This window comes from Neoarius graeffei, chromosome 10 (assembly GCF_027579695.1).
Source record: "Neoarius graeffei isolate fNeoGra1 chromosome 10, fNeoGra1.pri, whole genome shotgun sequence".
In the NCBI taxonomy this organism is placed as follows: Eukaryota; Metazoa; Chordata; class Actinopteri; order Siluriformes; family Ariidae; genus Neoarius; species Neoarius graeffei.
The window spans coordinates 40,777,195-40,799,021 of NC_083578.1; the positions used below are offsets into that span (position 1 = coordinate 40,777,195).

At 43.6% G+C, this 21,827-nt stretch overlaps 1 protein-coding gene across 1 annotated transcript in view; it reads left to right on the plus strand.

Moving 5' to 3' along the window:
• The window catches only part of bicdl1 (BICD family like cargo adaptor 1), a 295,751-nt gene that overhangs the window by 266,915 nt on the left and 7,009 nt on the right, over positions 1 to 21,827 (plus strand). Inside the window, exons 6-9 of the mRNA XM_060930787.1 lie at positions 12,314 to 12,493; positions 12,717 to 12,935; positions 19,527 to 19,670; positions 19,816 to 19,943. Of these exons, the coding sequence (XP_060786770.1) occupies positions 12,314 to 12,493; positions 12,717 to 12,935; positions 19,527 to 19,670; positions 19,816 to 19,943 (671 nt within the window). The remainder of the gene's footprint in view (positions 1 to 12,313; positions 12,494 to 12,716; positions 12,936 to 19,526; positions 19,671 to 19,815; positions 19,944 to 21,827) is intronic.

Below are 21,827 nucleotides of genomic sequence, written 5' to 3' on the forward strand. Positions count from 1 at the left end.
AGTAAGAACGATGAATCAGCATACAGAAATGAGGTGCAATGATTATCGGACTGGTGCAGAGTCAACAACCTCTCTCTGTACATGGACAAAACAAAAGAGATGGTTGATGACTTCAAAAGAACACAGAGTGACCACTCTCCACTGTACATCAACAGCTTACTCGTGGAGAACGTCAAGAGCACCAAATTCCTTAGTGTTCATCTGGCAGAGAACCTCACCTGATCCCTCAATACCAGCTCCATAGCCAACAAAGCCCAGCAGCATCTCTACTTCCTATGTAGACTGAGGAAAACCAATCTCCCATCACCCATCCTCACAATATTCTATAGAGGGACTATTGAGAGCATTCTGAGCAGCTGCATCATGGTCTGGTTTGGGAACTGCACCGTCTCGGATCACAAGACCCTACAAGACCCTGCCCGACTCAGGCCGGGGAGCGTAGTTTTTGTGACATAAATGGAGTGCCTTGGTCTGTCAGGATTTCTTTTGGAATCCCAACCCAGGAGATAATACGGAAAAGCGCTTCTGCAATACTGCGTGCTGAGATATTGCGGAGAGGCACTGCTTCTGGATATCACGTTGCATAGTCCACCAGAACTAAAATAAAGCGATATCCCCATGCTGACTGATCTAATGGCCCAACAAGATCCATCCCAATTCTTTCAGAAGGGGTCGCAATCAGAGGGAGGGGGCTCAAGGGCGCTTTTGGAGTCGCCGTGGGATTTACTAATTGGCATTCATGGCATTCTGCACACCACTGACAGACATCCCTGCAAATCCCTGGCCAATAGAACCGGGCCATTATTCAGTTTTATCCTGCCCTAAATGTCCGGCCATAGGATTAATGTGAGCCGCATGGAATATGAGTTCCCTGCAGCTCTTTGGGATTAATAACCGTGTTATTTTTTTGGTGTAGTGTACATGGTGGTGTAGTGGTTAGCACTGTCGCCTCACAGCAAGAAGGTCCTGGGTTCAAGCCCAGTGGCTGGCGAGGGCCTTTCTGTGTGGAGTTTGCATGTTCTCCCCGTGTCTGCATGGGTTTTCTCTGGGTGCTCCGGTTTCCCCCACAGTCCAAAGACATGCAGGTTAGGTTAATTGGTGGCTCTAAATTGACCGTAGCTGTGAATGTGAGTGTGAATGGCTGTTTGTCTCTGTGTCAGCCCTGCCATAACCTGGCGACTTGTCCAGGGTGTACCCCGCCTCTTGCCCATAGTCAGCTGGGATAGGCTCCAGCTTGCCTGCGACCCTGTAGAACAGGATAAGCGGCTACAGATAATGGATAGATGGATTATCTTTTCTCCAGTCTGAGTGTCCTGTGTCACTCAGTATAACCTATCCTTAATAATAGCAAAGTAGGAGAAGCCATCCTATCCCAGAGGGCCAACGACAACAAGGTCCACCCATGCTCCTTCTTCTCCCACTGGCTATCCCCAGCCAAACAGAACTACGACATCGGCGACCAAGAACTACTGGCCGTGAAACTAGCCTTGGAGGAGTGGAGGCACTGGCTCGAGGGGTCTGATCTCCCTTTCCTAGTCTGGACCGACCATAAAAATCTGGAGTACCTCAAATCCGCCAAATGTCTCAATTCCCATCAAGCCCGTTGGTCTCTCTTCTTCTCCCAGTTCAAGTTCACACTCTCCTACTGCCCAGGCTCCAAGAACGGCAAACCCGACGCCCTGTCCAGGATGTTCTCTTCCCACCAAGAGGAGTCCAAGCCGCCCGAGACCATCCTTCCTCCACGCTGCCTGGTGGGAGCTGCCATTCTAGAGGTTGAGACGCTTGTGCCGAAGGCCCTGGAGCAGGACCCCAGTGAAGGTAACCCCAACAACACTCCTCCTAACCACCTGTTTGTTCCTTGTCCTATGCGAACCCAGGTGCTGCAGTGGGGTCATGGCTCCAAGCTGGCCTGTCATCCAGGAGCCGCCCGAACCCTGGCACTCATCCAGCAGCGTTTTTGGTGGCCATCCATCAAGGAGGACGTCCAGGAGTTCGTGGCAGCCTGCAACACATGCTCCCAGAACAAGACAGCCAATCAACCCCCTGCCAGCTTGTTAAGATCCCTCCCAACTCTGCATCAACCTTGGTCTCACATCGCCCTGGACTTCATCACAGGACTCCCCAACTCAGGTGGCAACACATGTATCCTCACTGTTATTGACAGTTTTTCTAAGACTGTCCATTTCATTCCTCTGCCCAAGCTCCTCTCAGCCAAAGAGACCACAGAACTACTCGTCCACCACATTTTCCACCTACATGGTCTGCCTACCGACATTGTTTCTGACCGGGGTCCTCAGTTCACTGCACAGTTCTCGAGAGCCTTCTGCAAACTCATCTGAGCCACTTGTAGTCTCTCCTCAGGCTTCCACCCACAGACCAATGGCCAGGCAGAACGGGAGAACCAGGCTTTGGAGGTTGCACTCAGGTGCATGGCATCCAGGGATACCTACCCTGGATCGAATATGCACATAACACTCTCGCTTCCTCTGCCACAGGTCTCTCTCCGTTCCAGTGCTCACTAGGTTACCAACCACCACTGTTCCCCAGCCAAGAGGAGGAGGTCACGGCACCCTCAGCCCAGCTTTTTATACGCCACTGCAGGAGGACGTGGGCATTGGCCCGGAGAAGACTCATTCACTCCGCACTCGCATCCAAGAGGCAGGCCAAAAAACGTCGCTCCAAGACACCCACCTACCGAGTCGGTCAACGAGTTATGCTCTCCACGTGCCACCTGCCACTTAGGACCATCTCTCGCAAGCTAGCACCCAGGTTCTTTGGACCCTTCCTCATCAACCCATGTTCTGTTAGACTGGCATTACCACTCACCATGCGACGTGTTCACCCTACCTTTCATGTATCTCAGCTTAAACCTCTGGTCTCCAATCCTTTGCTCCCACCCTCCAAACCCCCTCCTCCTCCCAGGCTCATTGATGGCAGTGAGGCCTACATGGTCAAGAAACTGCTGAAGGTGCGGCGGCAAGGTAGAGGACTCCAATACCTGGTGGACTGGGAGGGTTACGGTCCCGAGGAGAGAAGTTGAGTCCCCGCCAAGTTCATACTGGACCCAACACTCATCACTGAGTTCCACCAGCAACACCCTGATGCTCTTCCTAAAGCGCCTGGAGCCACTCATTGAAGGGGGGGGTACTGTCATGCTTCGCCCCAGACTTCCACTCTGGAGATTTATTATCTCCCAGTTCAGCGCCAATCCAGATCCGGGACAGGACTTTCATCTTGCTGGCATTCATTTCCTGATTTGCTCTGCTGTGCATAAAAGGGCCGTTCTCAGAAGGGGACTTTGCCAGAACGGCTCGTTGGTTTTTCACGTCATCTCTGCGGCATTATCGCTTCTTGGATTTTTGCTCTCTGTTTTGCCTGTTTCTTGCCACAGTTTTTTGCACTACGTTTTTGTCTTTTTTATGTTTGTTGCACTATGTTTTTGTGTCAAATTTTTTGTCTGGACTATTTTTCATGCTAGTATTTTTTGTCCTTGTCTGCCTTGGTTTTTTGTCCCTAGTTTTTTGGATTATTTTTGGTTTATTTTTTCCTATTAAATCTTTTTTATTATTGGAGTTACTGGTCTGTGTTTCTGCTTTTGGATCCTACTTACCACATCTCACCACCCATCACCTTGCACCAGGCTTTGGTGGATTGAGATCTGGTTACAGCTGGAATCCACCGAGGCCTGATATGTATCCGCTTGTGCACTTCCCGGTATACTATGCGCTCTGGCCCGATTGAGGGTGGTTTCTGCCGCACTGGGGACCTGGACCACCGTGCCCACCTCCATCACAGAGCACTGATTTTGGATATGTTCCAGCACCCCGCAGTGCCAGCACACCAGCCCAGGCTCTCCCTCTGCACTGGTGTTACGGATATCACTCACCTGAGGGGTAGAAGACACAGACAAGGAAGGGGGAGAGAGAGAGAGAGGAAAGAGGAGAAAGAGAAGCATGTCTTTTTGCCATTGGAACCACTGCCATGTGGTCCTCTGCCAGCTCGATGGCTTGATCCAGCGATGCTGGGCGATGACACTGGACCCACTCCACTGATCCTTCTGGAAGTCACGCGATGAACTGTTCCAGTGTCACCAGGTTGATAATTCCCTTGGCATCATGGTCATCTGCCCTCAGCCACCACCGGCAGGCGTCCCGGAGTTGTTGGCCGAACGCAAACGGCCAGCCAACCTCCTCCAAGCACAGTGAGCGGAAGCACTGAAGCTGTTGTTCCGGGGAGCGGCCGACATGCTGGAGAATGGCTTTCTTTAAGTCCGCGTATATGAGCCGGCTGTCAGTGGGGAGCTGCAGTGCGGTGAGCTGTGCCTCACTGGTCAGCAGGGGAAGGAGGCATGCTGCGCGCTGCTCGACCAGCCAACCGCACGCCTCGGCTGCTTGCTCAAAGAGCGCAAGGAAGGCTTCTGGATCATCATGCGGACCCATCTTTGTTAGGGTGAGGTGGGGAGGGCCCGCTGCAGTGGCGGTTGAGGACCCCGCCGACGCGAGTAGGTGTTGGAACGCCTGGCGGTCTTCTTGTTGGGCCAGCATCAAGGCTTTGAAGCATTGTTCCTGCTCCTTTTGGAGGGCAATCAGTGCTTGATGCTGGTTCTGCTGTGCCGTGGCGAGGGCATGGATGAGTTCCTTGAAGGGTGAGGACTCCATGGGGGGGTTTCCTTCTGCACTCCCGGGTTTTAGCATCACTGTAGAAGCTGCCCAGATGTGGGTGGAGCACAGAAGGATGGCAGGCTGTTGTTAGCATTCAGATTTTTTATTTGGCTTTTCATCACAATATTTTCCCAATTGGGACAGTCTCACACACACACACACACACACACACACACACACACACACATACATACCATCGTATTCTGGTCACAATCCCTCCTGCTCTGCTCTCTTACTTCTTTTATGGAGTGCTATCACTGCAAGAGACACACAGACACACATTAATTGACAACAGGTGTAGCAATTTGGCTACTCGCCTTCCCCGACTCCGCCCTCCATTCACAAACCGATGCTCAGCCATGTCCTGCTGCCACAAACCCCTTCAGACATAATGTGTACAAGTGTACACATGAAGTTCCATAGCATGAAGTTCCATAGCATTTTTCCTTGTGTCCGAAGGGGATATTGTTTACAATGTCTATCACACACTCAAGGTTTACATTTATTTATTCCCTTTTCATATACTATTTCAATATGCACACTCAACTCTGCACTTTATGCTGTTTGTGTCTGCACTTTGTGTTTGTGTAGTTTATTGTCTGCAATGTTTGCACTCATTGCATTCTTGCACTTTATGTTGTATTTGTAGATTTGTAGTTCTGTGATGTTTGTTTAATGTAGCACCATGATCCTGGAGAGATGTTGTTTCATTTTAACTGTGTACTGTACTAAGTGTATATGGTTGAAATGACAAATAAAAAAGCCTTGACTTTGACCTTGCCTCATTTGACCACTCCCTATCTTTTTTTTTTTTACTCTGCCTTTGTCTCCATTTTGGATCTGTTTGCTAGTGTGTTTTCAATAAAACTCTTCCTGCACTTACATATGTCTACCACCCTTACATGACAGTTGTGATGTTCAGAGTATATTTGAATGTTTGGCAGTCAAACTACACCACCTGTTGGGAGTGCGAGAAAACAGCAAGGAAGTTACGCTGGTTGTTGAGTGCGGATAAAAAGCAGGGACAATAAACAAAGTTTCTGTTCAACATGTCGTTGTTCTCCCGGTTCATACCGTAAATATGCAACAGAAACATTACAATGGCGATGAGGAGTAAAGGAAAATACACTCAAAGAAGCAACAAGGACACTGCTGTTTTTTTTCTGAGGAGAAAAGAGGGTGAAAGACGAACAAGTGGACAAGCAGAAACAAGCTAATGCCGCTTTTCCACTACCAACGCGGCTGAGTCGGGCTGAGCCGTGCCGTGCTGAGTCGGGCTGAGTCGAGCTGAGCGGGGCTGTTGGAGTTGCATTTCGACTACAACCGCGCTGAACCGTGCTGGCTGGAAGTGGGTGGACACATTGGGTGGAGTTAGCGAAAGTGGGTGGAAGTCACGTAATGTCGTTAGGCGGCGCAAACAGTGACATCAGTGACCTTTTAAGCGGATAATAAACAATAAACATGGAGTCGTTAGTGTTGCTGGTCTTGGTGCTGTGGCTTGTTGTCACCGACAACACAAACAGATACTGGCAAGAGCGTATAGATGAGGCGAGGCGCATAAGGCTTCAGAAATTCTTGTAATTCGTAATTCTCCTTCTTCCGGGTTTATGGTGTTTACAGATCCCAGCGTGCTCGCGGGGCGTGTGTGGGCATGTGAGGACACTCCTCCTCACCAATCAGTGCACAGGGGAGTGTCTGCTCACGCCCCTAGCCTCACTCAGCTCGGTTTGGCTTGCTTCAGCCCCACTCCAAAACTGTGCGATAAGTGGGCCATAAGTGGGCTAAGCTAACTAAAGAAACGTGGTTGTGTCAGCGCATCTTGGCAAGCATGGCAGTGAACACCGCTTCTCTCCCACCTTTTGATACTGAAACTGATCTTGGCACTGTCGGACCTCCCTGGAACAAATGGCTGCAAAGGTTTGAAAATTACACCACTGCAATGAACATTACTGGAGATGCTAGACTTAAAGCATTATTGTTGCAATTAGCAGGAGAACGAGTGCATGATATTTATGGCACACTGGCAGCTGAAGATGACAAATATGCAGACACTAAGCAGAAGCTATCTGGATATTTCTCTCCCAAGAAAAACGTGCAATATCAAGTGTACATCTTCAGAAAGGCTGTGCAGGAACCAGGAGAAAATGTTGACAGTTATCACACCAGATACTGAAGCAGAGATCAAAACTCAAATAATACAAAGCTGTGCATCATCCAGGCTACGCAGAAAAGCACTGAGGGAGCCCAAGCTAACCTTAGATGAGCTTCTTGACCATGGGCGAACACTTGAACTGTCTGAAATGCAAGCATCTGGCATAGAAAAGGGCACATCTGCTTTAGTCAACATGCTGGATCGAAAGACTGTGGAGAAAAACCCAAGTCACAGCAGATGGTCAGATAAGCGACGTTCAGAGAACCGCTGCAGGAACTGTGGAGGTAAATACCCTCATGATGGAGAGTGTCCTGCCAAAAATAAACAATGCAGAGCTTGTGGCAAACTGAATCACTTTGCAAGACAGTGCCACTCAAAACCCAGAGACATGCACTTTATATGTGCAATACCTCACTCCACAATGTGTAACACAACATATACACCTCAAACTGTGCACCTTACACCCCCCTTTTTTTTCCTCCCCCCTTCCTCTCTCTCTCTCTCTCTACACGCTGTTTGCACTGTTATTGGAGATGCTTTAATCTCATTGTACATGTGTGTATAGTGACAATAAAGGCATTCTATTCTATTCTATTCTATTCTATTCTATTCTATTCTATTAACACAAAGCAACCGCAAAACAAAGTTAACCAGTATCCTAAGAAGGTCCATCAAATAACAAAGACTGCACCAGGTGAGAACACAGAGCACAATTCTTCCAGCAGTGACGATGCATATGTGTTTGTAATTGATGCTGACAAGATCTCAGAGTTACCACAGACAAACATCAAGCTAAACAGCAGCAGCATGCTAGTTTTAATCGATTCGGGGGCCTCAGCAAATTGTGTCAGTGAAGCAAGTTTTGAGAAACTGATGCCACATCCATGACTCAGCTCCACCAAGACCAAAATATACTCTTTCTGCTCCAATGTTCCTTTGCCTGTCAGTGGTGCTTTCAGGTGCAGTGTGGAAAAGGGACAGAAGAGGACAATGTGCATGTTCTTTGTGATTAAAGGTGATGGATTCAATGTTCTCAGCTATAAAATGTCCAAAGCACTAGGACTGATTAAGGTGGTCACTGCAGTATCATCCACACCACAGTATTGCACAGTAGCAGACAAGTTAGTGGAAAGTAATCCCGAGCTGTTCCAAGGAATTGGAAAGCTGAAAGACTTTCAGGTAAAACTTCACATAAATCCTGATGTCAAGTCTACATGCCAACCACATCGACGTGTACCATTCCACATCCGCCAGAAGGTCGAGGATGAGCTTCGAAAGCTGGAGGCAGATGACATCATTGAAGAGGTCACAGGCCCGACACCATGGGTTTCACCTGTCGTTACACCTCCCAAACCTAAAGACCCTAATAAAGTCAGAATCTGCGTCGACATGCACCAAGCTAACACGGCCATTGAAAGGGAATGCCACATAACTCCCACCATGGATGATGTCATACACGAGCTAAATGGAGCAACAGTGTTTTCCAAACTGGATCTGAGAGTTGGATATTACCAACTGGAACTTCACACAGACAGCAGGTACATCACAACATTCACCACTCACCTTGGACTGAGGCGGTACAAGAGACTAAGTTTTGGCATATCTTCTGCCACTGAGGTGTTTCAAAATGCCATATGCCAAACACTGCAAGGTCTCTCGGGTGTGAAGAACCTTAGTGATGACATTACTGTCTATGGTGCCTCTCAGACTGAACATGACAACAACCTCTGAGCACTGTTCCAGAAACTAAAAGAGAGCAGTCTCACACTCAATCGAGAAAAATGTGAATTTAACAAATCCAGGCTTGAGTTCTTTGGTTTCATCTTTTCTGCACAGGGTGTCTCAGCAGATCCCAAGAAAGTTGCTGCGGTTCGGCACGCTACAGATCCACAAACTCCAGGTGAAATCAAGAGTCTGCTGGGCATGGTCAATTACTGCTCAAGATTTATCAAATACTTCTCCTCCATCTCTGAACCGCTGCGCAAGCTCACCAGACAGGGTACACCCTGGGAGTGGGGACCAGAACAGCAAGCTGCATTGCAGACACTGAAAAACAGTCTGACCAGTGACACAACAATGTCATATTTTTACTCAGGCAGAGAGACTGAACTGATCGTGGATGCTAGCCCGGTTGGACTGGATGCAATCCTCTGCCAAAAAGATGAAAAAGGGGTGAAACGCATAGTAGCGTATGCTAGTCGGTCTCTCAGCGACGTGGAGAGATGGTACTCACAGACAGAAAAGGAAGCATTGGCTATTGTGTGGAGCTGTGAGCACTTCCACCTCTACATCTATGGCCATCCTTTAACTCTAGTGACTGATCACAAAGCACTGCAAATCATATGGAACAATCCTAAATCAAAACCACCCACCAGGATTGAAAGATGGGGACTAAGACTTCAGCCCTATGACTTCAAAGTGGAATATAGAAAGGGAGCTGAAAATCCAGCTGACTACATGTCTTGTCACCCCATCCCTGCTCAGATAAGTGACAGCACACGTGCAGCAAAAGTAGCAGAGGAATATGTGAACTTCATTGCTAGTCATGCAACACCCAAAGCCATGATGCTCATGGAAATCAAAGCAGAGACACTTAAAGACCCACTCCTACAAGAGGTCAGTACTCACATAAGACACAACACTTGGCACAAAACTGACAAATCACAGCACGCAGACATATTGAAACAGTTCAGACAGGTTAGCAGCGAACTAACAACATCAGATGCATCAGACATCATACTGCGTGGCACTAGAATAGTGATTCCCTCTGTTCTACAAGACAGAGTGCTCCAGCTAGCTCACAAGGGACACCAGGGCATTGTCAAAACTAAAGCCCTGCTCAGGACCAAAGTCTGGTTTCCAGATATCGATCACAAAGCAGAAGCAGCAGTACGCAACTGTATAGCATGTCAGGCAAACACACCAGTTGCGCATACTGAACCACTGAAAATGTCCGTTCTACCAGAAGCTCCCTGGCATAGTGTCAGTGTAGATTTTTATGGACCACTTCCAACTAGAGAGTATCTGTTTGTCATAGTGGATGATTATACATGTTACCCGGTTGTTGAGAGTGTAAGGTCAACCTCAGTGAACACAGTCATTCCAGTGATGGACAAGGTTTTCTCCATGTTTGGGATTCCCAGAGTGGTAAAAACTGATAATGGTCCCCCATTCAACAGTGATCAATTCTTTCAGTTCACGGACTATCTAGGATTCCACAACCACCAGATCACACCCTTTTGGCCGCAGGCCAAAAAGCTGAAAGATTTATGCTACACTGGGCAAAGCTATACGTGCAGCCGAAACACAAGGAATTCCCTGGAAACAACAACTGAACATCTTCTTACGTGAATACCGATCTACACCTCACAGCACAACAGAAAGCTCCCCTGCTGAACTATTGTTCCAGCACAAGGTGTACACAAAGATTCCCTCATTTGCTCACTCAGCAAGGAACAATTCAGACTCTGAAGTGAGAGCAAAGGACAACAAGGCTAAAACCAAGATGAAATCACATGCAGACTCCCATCATCATGCTGTACCACATGCTCTCATCCAGGTGACACTGTGCTTCATCGTCAGCCCAAGCACAGCAAGCTCACCACACCATACAATGCCAAGCCATACTCTGTGACCAAAGTCAAAGGCTCTATGGTTACAGCAGCCAGAAATGGACAATTCATCGTCAGGAATCCCTCTTTCTTCAAAAAGATAGTCCCGGAGCTGTTGAACATCACGCAAGAGCCTGGTGACAATACTGTTTGTGATAACATTGATGCCTCTACTGTCACATCGCCACAAAGGTACCCTCTGAGGCAGAACAGACGTCCTCCCGCCTACCTCCAGGACTACACATAGCTTATGGACTGTTATGAACTTATAAGAGACTGGTTTGGTCAAGATTAAAAGACATGTAACTTTCATCTAACAAGAGAAAGCGTTTGCAAAGCATCTTTTAATATGTATTTCATTTGTGAGTTTTGGTAATATGGGGTGGCACGGTGGTGTAGTGGTTAGCACTGTCGCCTCACAGCAAGAAGGTCTGGGTTCGAGCCCTGTGGCCGGCGAGGGCCTTTCTGTGCAGAGTTTGCATGTTGTCCGCGTGGGTTTCCTCCGGGTGTTCCAGTTTCCCCCAAAGACATGCAGGTTAGGTTAACTGGTGACTCTAAATTGACCGTAGATGTGAATGGTTGTGTGTGTCTATGTGTCAGCCCTGTGATGACCTGGCGACTTGTCCAGGGTGTACCCCGCCTTTTGCCCGTAGTCAGCTGGGATAGGCTCCAGCTTGCCTGCGACCCTGTAGAACAGGATAAAGCTGCTAGAGATAATGAGATGAGATGAGTTTCAGTAATATGTGTTGGCTAAAAGTGAAAAGATAAAGTGTTTAATACTACACATTAGCTATATGTCTGAATAAGTACAATGTTCAGTACAGTCAGAATGTTTTGAAATTACTGCAGAATGTTGGTTTAAAATTCAGCAGTTAGCATTGTGTCAAAATGCGAAAACATAGTGTTGGTATTTGCTAAAAAAGGGGGGGGGCAATGTGATGTTCAGAGTATATTTGAATGTTTGGCAGTCAAACTACGCCACCTGTTGGGAGTGCGAGAAAACAGCAAGGAAGTTATGCTGGTTGTTGAGTGCAGATAAAAAGCGGGGACAATAAACAAAGTTTCTGTTCAACATGTCGTTGTTCTCCTGGTTCATAAATACGCAACAGAAACATTACAACGGTAATTGTCAATTGTCCAACAAGCTAGTGGACTAATAAAATTGTTTTGACTAGTTTTATATGAAACTGTCATGAATATTTTCCATAAAATGTGTTAGTAGGGGGCAGCGTGGCTCAGGTGGATAAGGCGCCATGCCATAAATCCAGGGACCCGGGTTCGATTCTGACCCGAGGTTATTTCCCGATCCCTCCCTGTGTCTCTCTCCCGCTTGTTTCCTATCTCTGCACTGTCCTATCTAATAAAGGTGGAGAAAGCCCAAAAAAGTATCTTTAAAAAAAATGTGTTAGTAAATAACCCCACGTTATTTTTTAAAAATCAAATTAAAAATAATTGCTGGATAAAAACCCATTTATTTTATGTAAATAAAGGCAAGTTTTCTTGTCCAGTGGTTGTGTTTATTAGTAAATAATCCCATGTTATTTTTTTTTAAAAGCAAATGAAAAATAAGCGCTGGATAAAAACCCATCTATCTTAGGTAAATAAAGATACAACTTTCATTGTCCAGTGGTCAAGTGTTCAGGAAATATGCTCCCTTGCACTTACAGTCAGGTACCCTGTGGTGGTATACGTTTGTCGTTCATACGTCCGGACATCGTATGGTCAAAGCCATCAAAAATCAGGTCGGTGCATAACCATATTGTCTTAAGTATGGGGCTCTGCTCTGCATATGCAAAGTGCGCGCAAGGAGCTCCACTCCACTATAAACTATTATGTTTATCCTATTATTCTAGCCCATCAATCACAGTGTGTCTGTCATGTGTCCTCAGCTGCAGCAGAGTCAGTTGGAGCTGCAGGAGGTGTGTGTGTCTCATCGGCAGTTAAGTGCCCGTTTGGCAGAGATGACTGAGGAGAAAAGTCTCCAGGGCTTCAGCTCTAACAGTCACTCACTGCTGTGTGAGATAGAGCAGAGCATGGAGCAGGAGGAGCTCGAGCAGGAGAGAGAGCAGGTACACACACATGCATATGATACAGAGATACAGGTCCTACAGCTCTGACTCAGATTCCAGCTCACCCACACACAAGATGAATAGCATAGATTTGCAGGTACAGTTGGTCACACACAGTTTTCTCACTCTCCAGTCTTTCTCCTCCACAGAAACAGACACCCATACATGCCAGTCTCTTGTTCTGAATACCACTATCTCTCAGTGTTATCATCTTTCTCTGCAGTTGCGTCTGCAGCTATGGGAAGCTTATTGCCAGATTCGCTCTATCTGCTCCCAGCTGAGAGGAAATGACATCACAGACTCTGCCCTGTCCACGGATTCATCTATGGATGAGTCATCAGAAACATCATCAGCTAAAGATGTGCCTATGGATAGCTTGCAGTCCAGTCTACTTGAGCTGCGGAGACTTGCACAAAACCTGCTGGATAGCAATGAGTCTACAGTATGGCACACATGCAACCTGCAAAACACACACACACACACAAAACTCAACATTCAGTACACACACACAACATGCAATACAGACATTCAACATTCACTACACATACTCAACATGCAATTCACACCCACTGAATATGCAATACACATACTCAACATACAACACACATTCATCACACAAATACACACAACATGTAATGCACACATTCAATATGCAACACAAACATTCAACATGCACTGCATACACATTCAATATGCATTACACAAATACACAACATGCAAATAAAACAAACACTGAACATGCGCATACGCATACACATTCAACATGCAATACCCAAGACTAGGGGTGTAATGCAATATCTGTACTTGTATCTGTGCTCCAAATATCCATCTTTGCAACACATGCAACATGCAGTACAGATACACTCATGCAGTACACACAGTCAGCATATAGTACACTAAGGGTGTAACATAATGCCACTTGTCTGTATCTGTTTAGTGCTCAAAATATTTGCATCTTTATCTATATTTGGATTTAAACCAGGAGTGGTATGTTGTGTGTGTGGGTTGTTGTGGGGTTTTTCCTTTTTTTTCCCTTTTTTTTTTTTTAAATGGCCCCTACCAGTATGACACTTGATAGAGATATTTGTTTGCCATGCTTGCAGCTGGTTTTGGCCAGTTTGCTTGCTACTAGTTTTGGCTAGTTCCATCTTCACTCACACATCTGCTCCCTGTTTTCATAAGGCTGTCCTGATCAGTAATGTAATTCTCCATCACCCGTTGAAGCAACCCTGTCACACATAGACAGCTCGGCTTCCTGAAATCACATCTTCCAATGATATTGCGACACAATACTCTTGAGTCCCATCTTACAACACACTCACAACATGTCTGAACTTTTATACTGGCTAAAACAGAAAGGTGTCAGCATTAACTTTTTAAGCAGTTTGTGCCACAGTAGCTCTTTTGTGGGATTGGACTATGTGGGCTAGCCTTCGTGCCCCATGCGAATCAATGAGCCTTCAACACCCATGACCCTGTCGCTGGTTCACTGGTTGTCTTTCCTTGGACCACTTTTGGTAGGTACTAACCACTGCAAACTGGGAACACCCTACAAGATGTGTCATTTTGGAGATGCTCAGGCACAATCATCTAGCCATCATAATTTGGCCCTTGTCAAAGTTGCTCAGATCCTTATGCTTGCCCATTTTTCCTGCTTCCAACACATCAACTTTGAAAACTGAATGTTTTCTTGCTGCCTAATATAGCCCCTTGACAGGCGCCATTGTAACAACATAATCACTGTAATTCATTTTACCTGTTGGTGTTTTTAAGTTTATGCTGATAGGTGTGTGTACTGTATATATAAAGAGGATATTACATGGTCGCGTGAAGAGATGAAGTTTATCTTCAAGTGGTGAATGTATATATCATGAGTAAGCAAAGCAAACGCATGATATATTTTTCAATATGAGAACATAAACTTCATATCTTCATGCCACCATGTAATGTTCTTTATATTAGATAGACACATCCACAAAAAAATACACAAGTTAATCAAAAGAATTTTACTTTTGAACCAGTTCACCATTTTGACAGTGTGCGTCAAGTCAGCGGGAAAACACTGGGAGTGACATCATGGAGTGAAGATATCGGGAAATATGTCAGTCAGAGCCATTTTATATATATATATATATATATATATATATATATATATATATATATATATATATATATAAAATGAACCAGCCTGTATTTTGCCACAGAACGAAGACTCCTGCTTTCATAAGAAATCAGTAGAGACCCTAACTTTTAGTAAGATAGGTGGAATGCTGAATTGGTTGAAGTAATGCCACGCCATAATATTTGATCTTTGTTAAAAAGTATATTATGTTGTCATATATAACGATATTCTTAAAAAAAAACAAAACTTGGGATTGTCTTTTACACAATTTAAAAATAAAAATGAAAATTTATATACACACACACACAAGTGCATCTCAAACAATTAGAATATCGTGGAAAAGTTATTTTTTCATAATTTAATTCAAAAAGGTAATTTTCATATATTCTGTAATCATTATACATGAAGTGAAATATTTCAAGCCTTTTTTAAATTTTGATGATTATGGGTTATAGTTCATAAAAATAAAAAATTCAGTATCTCAAATTATTCGAATATTTCCTAAGATCAGTCAAAAAAAGGATTTACAATATGGAAATGTCCAACTTCTTAAAAGTATGCTCATTTATACACTCAGTAGTGGTTGGGGCTCCTTTACCATAAATTACTGCATCAATCCAGCATGGCATGGAGGCGATCAACCTGTGGCTGAGGTGTTATTGAAGCCCAGGTTGCTTTGATAGCGGCCTTCAGCTCATCTGTAATTTTTGGTCGGGTGTTTCTCATCTTCCTCTTGACAATACTCCATAGATTCTCTATGGGATTCATGTCAGCTGAGTTGGCTAGCCAGTCAAGCACAGTAATATCATGGTCAGCAAACCATTTGGTAGTCATTTTGACACTGTGGCCAGGTGCTAAGTCCTGCTGGAAAAGGAAATCGGCATCTCCATAAAGCTTATCAGCAGATGGAAGCATGAAGTTCTCTAAAATCTCCTGGTAGACAGTTGCATTGATTTTGGACTTAATAAAACACCCCCACACACACCCCACACCCCAAATCATCACAGACTGCGGAAACTTCACACTGGACTTCAAACGCTTTGGATACCGTGCCTCTCTACTCTTCCTCCAGACTCTAGAACCTTTATTTCAAAATTAAATGCAAAATTTACTTTCATCTGAAAAGAGGACTTTGAACCACTGAGTCCAAAGTTCTTTCTCTCCTTAGCCCAGGTAAAACGCTTCTGATGTTGTCTCTGGTTCAGGACTGGCTTGATATTAGGAATGCTACAGTTGTAGCTCCTTTCCTGAAGACGTCTGTGCATGGTGGCTCTTGATGCACTGACACCAGCCTCAGTCTACTCCTTGTGAAGCTCTCCCAAGTTCTTGAACTGACTTTTCTTGACAATCCTCTCAAGGCTGCAGTCATCCCTGTTGCTTTTGCACCTTTTCTAGCCAACCTTTTCAGCAGTGACTTTCTATGGCTTACCCTCTTTGTAGAGGGTGTCAATGATCATCTTCTGGACAACTGTCAAGTGAGCAGTCTTCCCCATGTTTGTGGTTCTGTGTACTGAAGTAGACCGAGAGATACACAGCATTTATGCTGTTTTACCTAAGATCGAAATGAAATATTGTCATATTTTGAGATTTTTTTTGCACTGTGGGCTATAATTATCAAAACTAAAATAGAAAAATATTTGAAACATTTAACTTTACATGTAATGAGTCTAGAATATATACAATTTTTACTTTCTTAAATAACTGATGGAAAATATTGAACTTTTTCCCAATGTTCTAATTGTTTGAGACATTAGTATGTCTCGAGTTTATACCAATCAAATTTCAAGAGAATTGGATGAAATCTGTAGGAGAAGTTTGAAGGAGTTCATAAAAATTCAGTGAAAAATGTACAAATTTCAAAATGGCAGACGTTCTGTTGAGTGGAACTAATACAAACCAATGGGAAATATATCTGAAATGGTGAGGAGATTGTCCCCACCAAAATTTGTGAATATCAGATGAACATTGTGGCAACCACAACAATAAAACCATTCCGAAATGGTTTACTATACTGGGAAAAAATGGTTTGTACATAAAGAAGGAAATCATATTCATTCTACCTCAGCATCCCACCTCTGGTCTGGGTCAGGGCAGAGATTCTTATCATCACAGGTAATATTAGCCCTAGCCCTAGAGGGGGAAAAACTTACATACTTTATCCACTCCTGGCAAGCCTCAACCGTAATATCTGAACAAGCCTCCACCAGGAGCTGGAAAAGGTGAACATGGATTTAGGGGTCTCAGTCATAGACCTTCTACCACTATGCAGAAAAATCTCCTCTGTTGGGTTTAGGAAGGGAGAATATGTAGGTAGAAAGATGCTGCTTAATTTTGCATTGTTCATGAACAAGTCATGTACTAGAGTCACTCGGTGGAAATTGACATTGTCCCAAATGACCATGTAACATGGCTGCTCTGGTTGTGCTGGCTCCCTCTGGTCTAGTCAGTATGCATAATCTGACAGACTATCAAGGAAAGCCAACAGAAGTATGGTGTTGTATGGACCAACGGTGGCATGGTGGTAGAGGACCACTTGGTGGCTGATGGCAGCACTGAGTCTCTCCTCACTGGCAATGACCATTCACAATGGCCTGGTGGCCAATTATTTTCCTCACCCTTCTCCTCCTTTTGGTAAGATTAAATCCTGCTTCATCAACAAAGATGAGTTCATGAGGAGTGTCTCTAAAATCATTTTCAAATTTTCTCTACAAAACACAGTATGGTACATAAACAACTGCTCTGAAATGCATTGCTATAGTACACAAAAGTAGGCCATCTTATAGCCTGTACTACAGTATCTTTGTGCTGTAATACATTACTGTACTAAAATATATGATACAGTATGAAAAACCATATTTGCACATATTCCAAGTGCTGGTCTTTGACTCTATCGGAGTTTCTTTCAAAAGGAACATAATAAGCCTGTTTCATCCGCATCTTGTTCCATCCAAGAATGCAGTCAGTTGTTGAGATACTGACTGCATCAATGCTTTGAAATATTCCCTGATCCTCAATAACTATCCTTTGTATCTCCCACAAGCAAATGTTATTATTGGCTATGACCATATTGATTATTTCCATCTCATGCTGAAAATAGCCATCTTCAGCCTCCATTAGGAGGTTATCTCTTAGGTTTGCAAAAAAAAAAATGCTGATGGGATTACTGTAACCCAACTGTATGTGGCACAGTAATAGAATGGATTTCAGGCAACATACAGTACAATAGAGCAAACAGCTCCAGTACCTGTATGTGGTGTTGTAACAGAGCAGTATGTGTCCAGCAGAGAGCAGTATGTAAATTTCCTCTCTGAGGATCTGGATTATAGAGGCTACAGTGAAATGGCTCGGATTCAACTGCACTCTTTGCCCTGCTTCGCTGATTGAAATCCCATGGACAAGGGCACGGTCAACTAGAATTGCACGAATCTCATAAAAAAATTTTGTCTCCTTGCTTTCTATTCTCTATTTCACTTGCACCTCCTCTCCTGTGTCCTCTTCCTTTACCTTCAGGTCTTTGTGATGGATCCATTGTTCCAAAACAAGTGAATTGACCAATGGCTCTTTGATCTACCTGATTGGTGTGTGAACAATTTTGATTCTTAGTTTTTCTACCCGGGTAATTGTGTGTTAATTGTTTTTGAGCTGTGATGACTTGAGTTAATGATATTGAATGCAAGTGCTTTTTAAACGAGCATATGGTGCAGCCAGTGATATATTAAGAAATTTGTGTGTAGAGTTTTCCACAAAAAGTTCAACAAATTTGAATCATGTGCAAAAACAGGGAATAGTGTTTATACTTTTGGGGAATGGCTCTGTCTGGGAGTAGTGGTTAGCACTGTCGCCTCACAGCATAAAAGTTCCAGGTACGAACCTCCCAGCCAACAGGGGCCTTTTTGTGTGGAGTTTGCATGTTCTTCTCATGTCTGCATGGGTTTCCTCTGGGTGCTCTGGTTTCCCCCACCACCCAAAGACATGCGGCTAACTGGCTACTCTAAATTGCCCATACATGTGAATGGTTGAGAGGAGAAAACCTCTATAATAATCCAGTAGAAGGCAACGGGAAACCACTACTGTAATTCTTCCTTAGAAACTTGATAGCAGGAAGAAAAGCCATCAGAGCAGCCACATCACTGCAGTAATATGCCAAATAGAGAGAGAGGTGTCAGGATTTTGGATGTTTAATTAAGAGGCCCAGTTATGTTTAAATGATCAAGAAAAACTGCAATTAGTAAAGGTAAGACTAGTCAATGAATCACGCTCACGCTACATGACTGAGGATTTTTGTAAAGAAATAGTACCATCTGCCTTTTTGGGATAGAACTGCATGCAACCTTCAAATAATTTATGAATGAATTTGCATACTATGTTGGTTATGAAGGTGTGGCAGTGGGGGCATTGTCAAGCATCACCTGCAGACTAAGAAGAGGTGGGTTGAACAGGCAGGTAATGCGTGATTCTCACCTGTGTGATTATGGTGAATGTGTGGTTTGTCTTTTAGGGAAGCTGTGAACCAGAGAGAGAGTTGAGCTGAACTCTGCATTTGTGTATGTGTGTATTTGTTTTTTTCTGCAGGTGCAGAATCTCATTCTCTTCCTGCCAATCATTATTTTCCACTAAACTTAAACTCCAGTCACAAATATGTTGTACAGAGAAAAACTAAAACAACACTTACTGATGAAAACAAATTCAATTATTGTATTTAAATTAGTACATTGGACACTTTTTTGGTTTTCTTTTAGATGTAATTTTGTTGTTGTTGTTGTTGTTGTTGTTGTTGTTGTTTTGCATGTTTTATTTTTGTTGTGTAGCATTATTTAGGTACACTGGAACCTAAGAAAATGAATACAAGACTGTAAAAATAGTATAGTGGTGTGTGTGTGTGTGTGTGCGCGCGTGTGTGTTTTGGATCAGGGATCACGCCGCAGTGATGAGGATGTGCTGGAAGAGCAGGTGCGGAAACTGAGTGAGGAACTGCGAGAAGCACGAGAGCATTATGAACAGGAGCAGGAAAGAGTACAGAGCACTCAGGAAGACATGCTGAAACTCCATAATCAGGTACATATCAGAAGACAGTGAAACAGAAATGAAATTTGAAAAACGTTTGACACTGTAGTTTGACATGCCTTAAATCATAGGCTCATTTAGATTTATTATTCAGTTGATCTTGACTTCACTGGGATATTCCATCATCTTCTTGTAGATTGCACTTCTCTCCTTAGAGGTCTGCTCATCACAGGAGGAGAATAAGAGACTAAGAGTGTCGGAGGTTCGAGAACCAAGTGAACAACTACAAAATGCCATTCGAGACCGAGATGCTGCCATCGCCAAGTAGGCCTTCATTCCGTAGACTGTTTTCCTATCTTAAAGGAATAATCCCCAATGTTTTTACGAATCTCTACCTACTTTATTTGTAGAATACAGTATGTGCAAATACTAGGGAAGTGAATATAAGGAAGTAAAAAACCTAGAAAACCTGTTTACTCAAAACTTATTCATATCAGAAGCCTAAGGACAGTTTATACTATATATACAGTCTATATTTTTGTAAAATGCTTTTATAATTTACATTTTTTGTATGTTTTTTAGTCACATGGAATCCTTTTGTTTTCCTTAGGAATCTTCTTCAGCTCAGACCAGTCAGTGGGAACCAATCTGTAACCATTTAGAGCCCTAGGGCTTTTGCAAACTAGTCATAGATTTTTTTTTTTTTTTTACAAATCTTCACAAATTTGGTGCCAAAATACTTAGTGGATTCAATTATATCAATAATTATTGGGAAAAATGCCACATGCTAATTAATGATCGTAGGATGGAACGTGGTTTACTCATGCAGCTGTCATTCGTGATTTGGGTGTATGGATCTCCATGAAAATCAAAAGCACTGTTAATTCTGAGGATTCTGTGTTGTTAATACTGAATCTGAGGAAGTGTGCAAAGTTTGGGACATGGTCATCCATATGGGGCAGAGTTCATATAAAAGTTTCTCATGAACCACAAGTCTGATCAAGCTGAAATTTAGTACACTGCATCTATGCACTAATCTGTAAAGGGATTTCTGATGATTATCTTGGCTTGCATCAAACAATGAACTTTCAGCAGGCATTTGACAGGGTTTTTGCATATGACACGGAGCTATTCTGAGTCACAAACCTTGAATGGTACACTATATTGTAAGAAGTTTGTGGACACCCGACCATCACATCCATATGTTGCCCTTCCCCAAACTTGATTTTCTACTTCTGCTTGGAGTGTCCCTCAATTGAGAATAACTTGTTGCTGCTGAGGATGGTCCTATATGATTAAGATTGTCATAATCTTATTGCCTTAAGCTTGTTGTGAGATTGCTGTGGATGGTCCCATGTGGATACATTAAAGATTACTGTGGATAGTCACATCACAACTCTAAATATTGCACTTCTCAAAAACAGTTTATGCCCAAGTTTCTCCCTTTCTTCAGGGGATAATCTCGCCTGGATATTGTAGACTTGTACCTAAAAATTGCTGCTCTAATTATAAAGACTCTGATGCTCATAATGAACACCCTTGCAGCATCATATTGTTTGTTACTGTTTATAGTATACATCTATGGAAGCATAACAATTTATAAGCCCACTATCCTCTATCCTCTTATACTCCCACTGTCCTCCCACTATCCTCTTCTATCCTACCCAGAAGAGCATGGGTTCACCATTGAGTCTGGTTCCTCTCTCAGTTTCTTCCTCATGTTGCCTCAGGAGTTTTTCTTTACCACTGTTGCTTATGGCTTCTACTTCTGGTTTGCTAATTAGAGAGCTATATTTGAATTTCTGTAAAGCTTTTTGGTGACAGTCAATTTTTAAAAGCATTCAATAAATAAAATAGAATTTAATTGAATTATGTTCCTCTGTGGTCTCATTATTGTTCAAATCAACTTGATCAGAAATGGCCAATGGAAGAAGAGTGGGGAAAGAGTGCTTGGATTCCACAGATTATTTTCAGAAATCAACTACAATTAGACATACAGTACTGTGCAAAAGTCTTAGGCACCCTATTTTTTTCATACAAACTTTGTTATAGATTTCTATTTTATGACTTCTACATTATTGAGGCAGTACAAAAAAACATTTTAGAATTCCAAACATTCGTTTTCCAGCACAAAATTAAATGTTCCAGGAAAAAAAATTGTATCTGAGCAGAATATTACATAAGAGACCACTCTTCAGATTAAAAAAC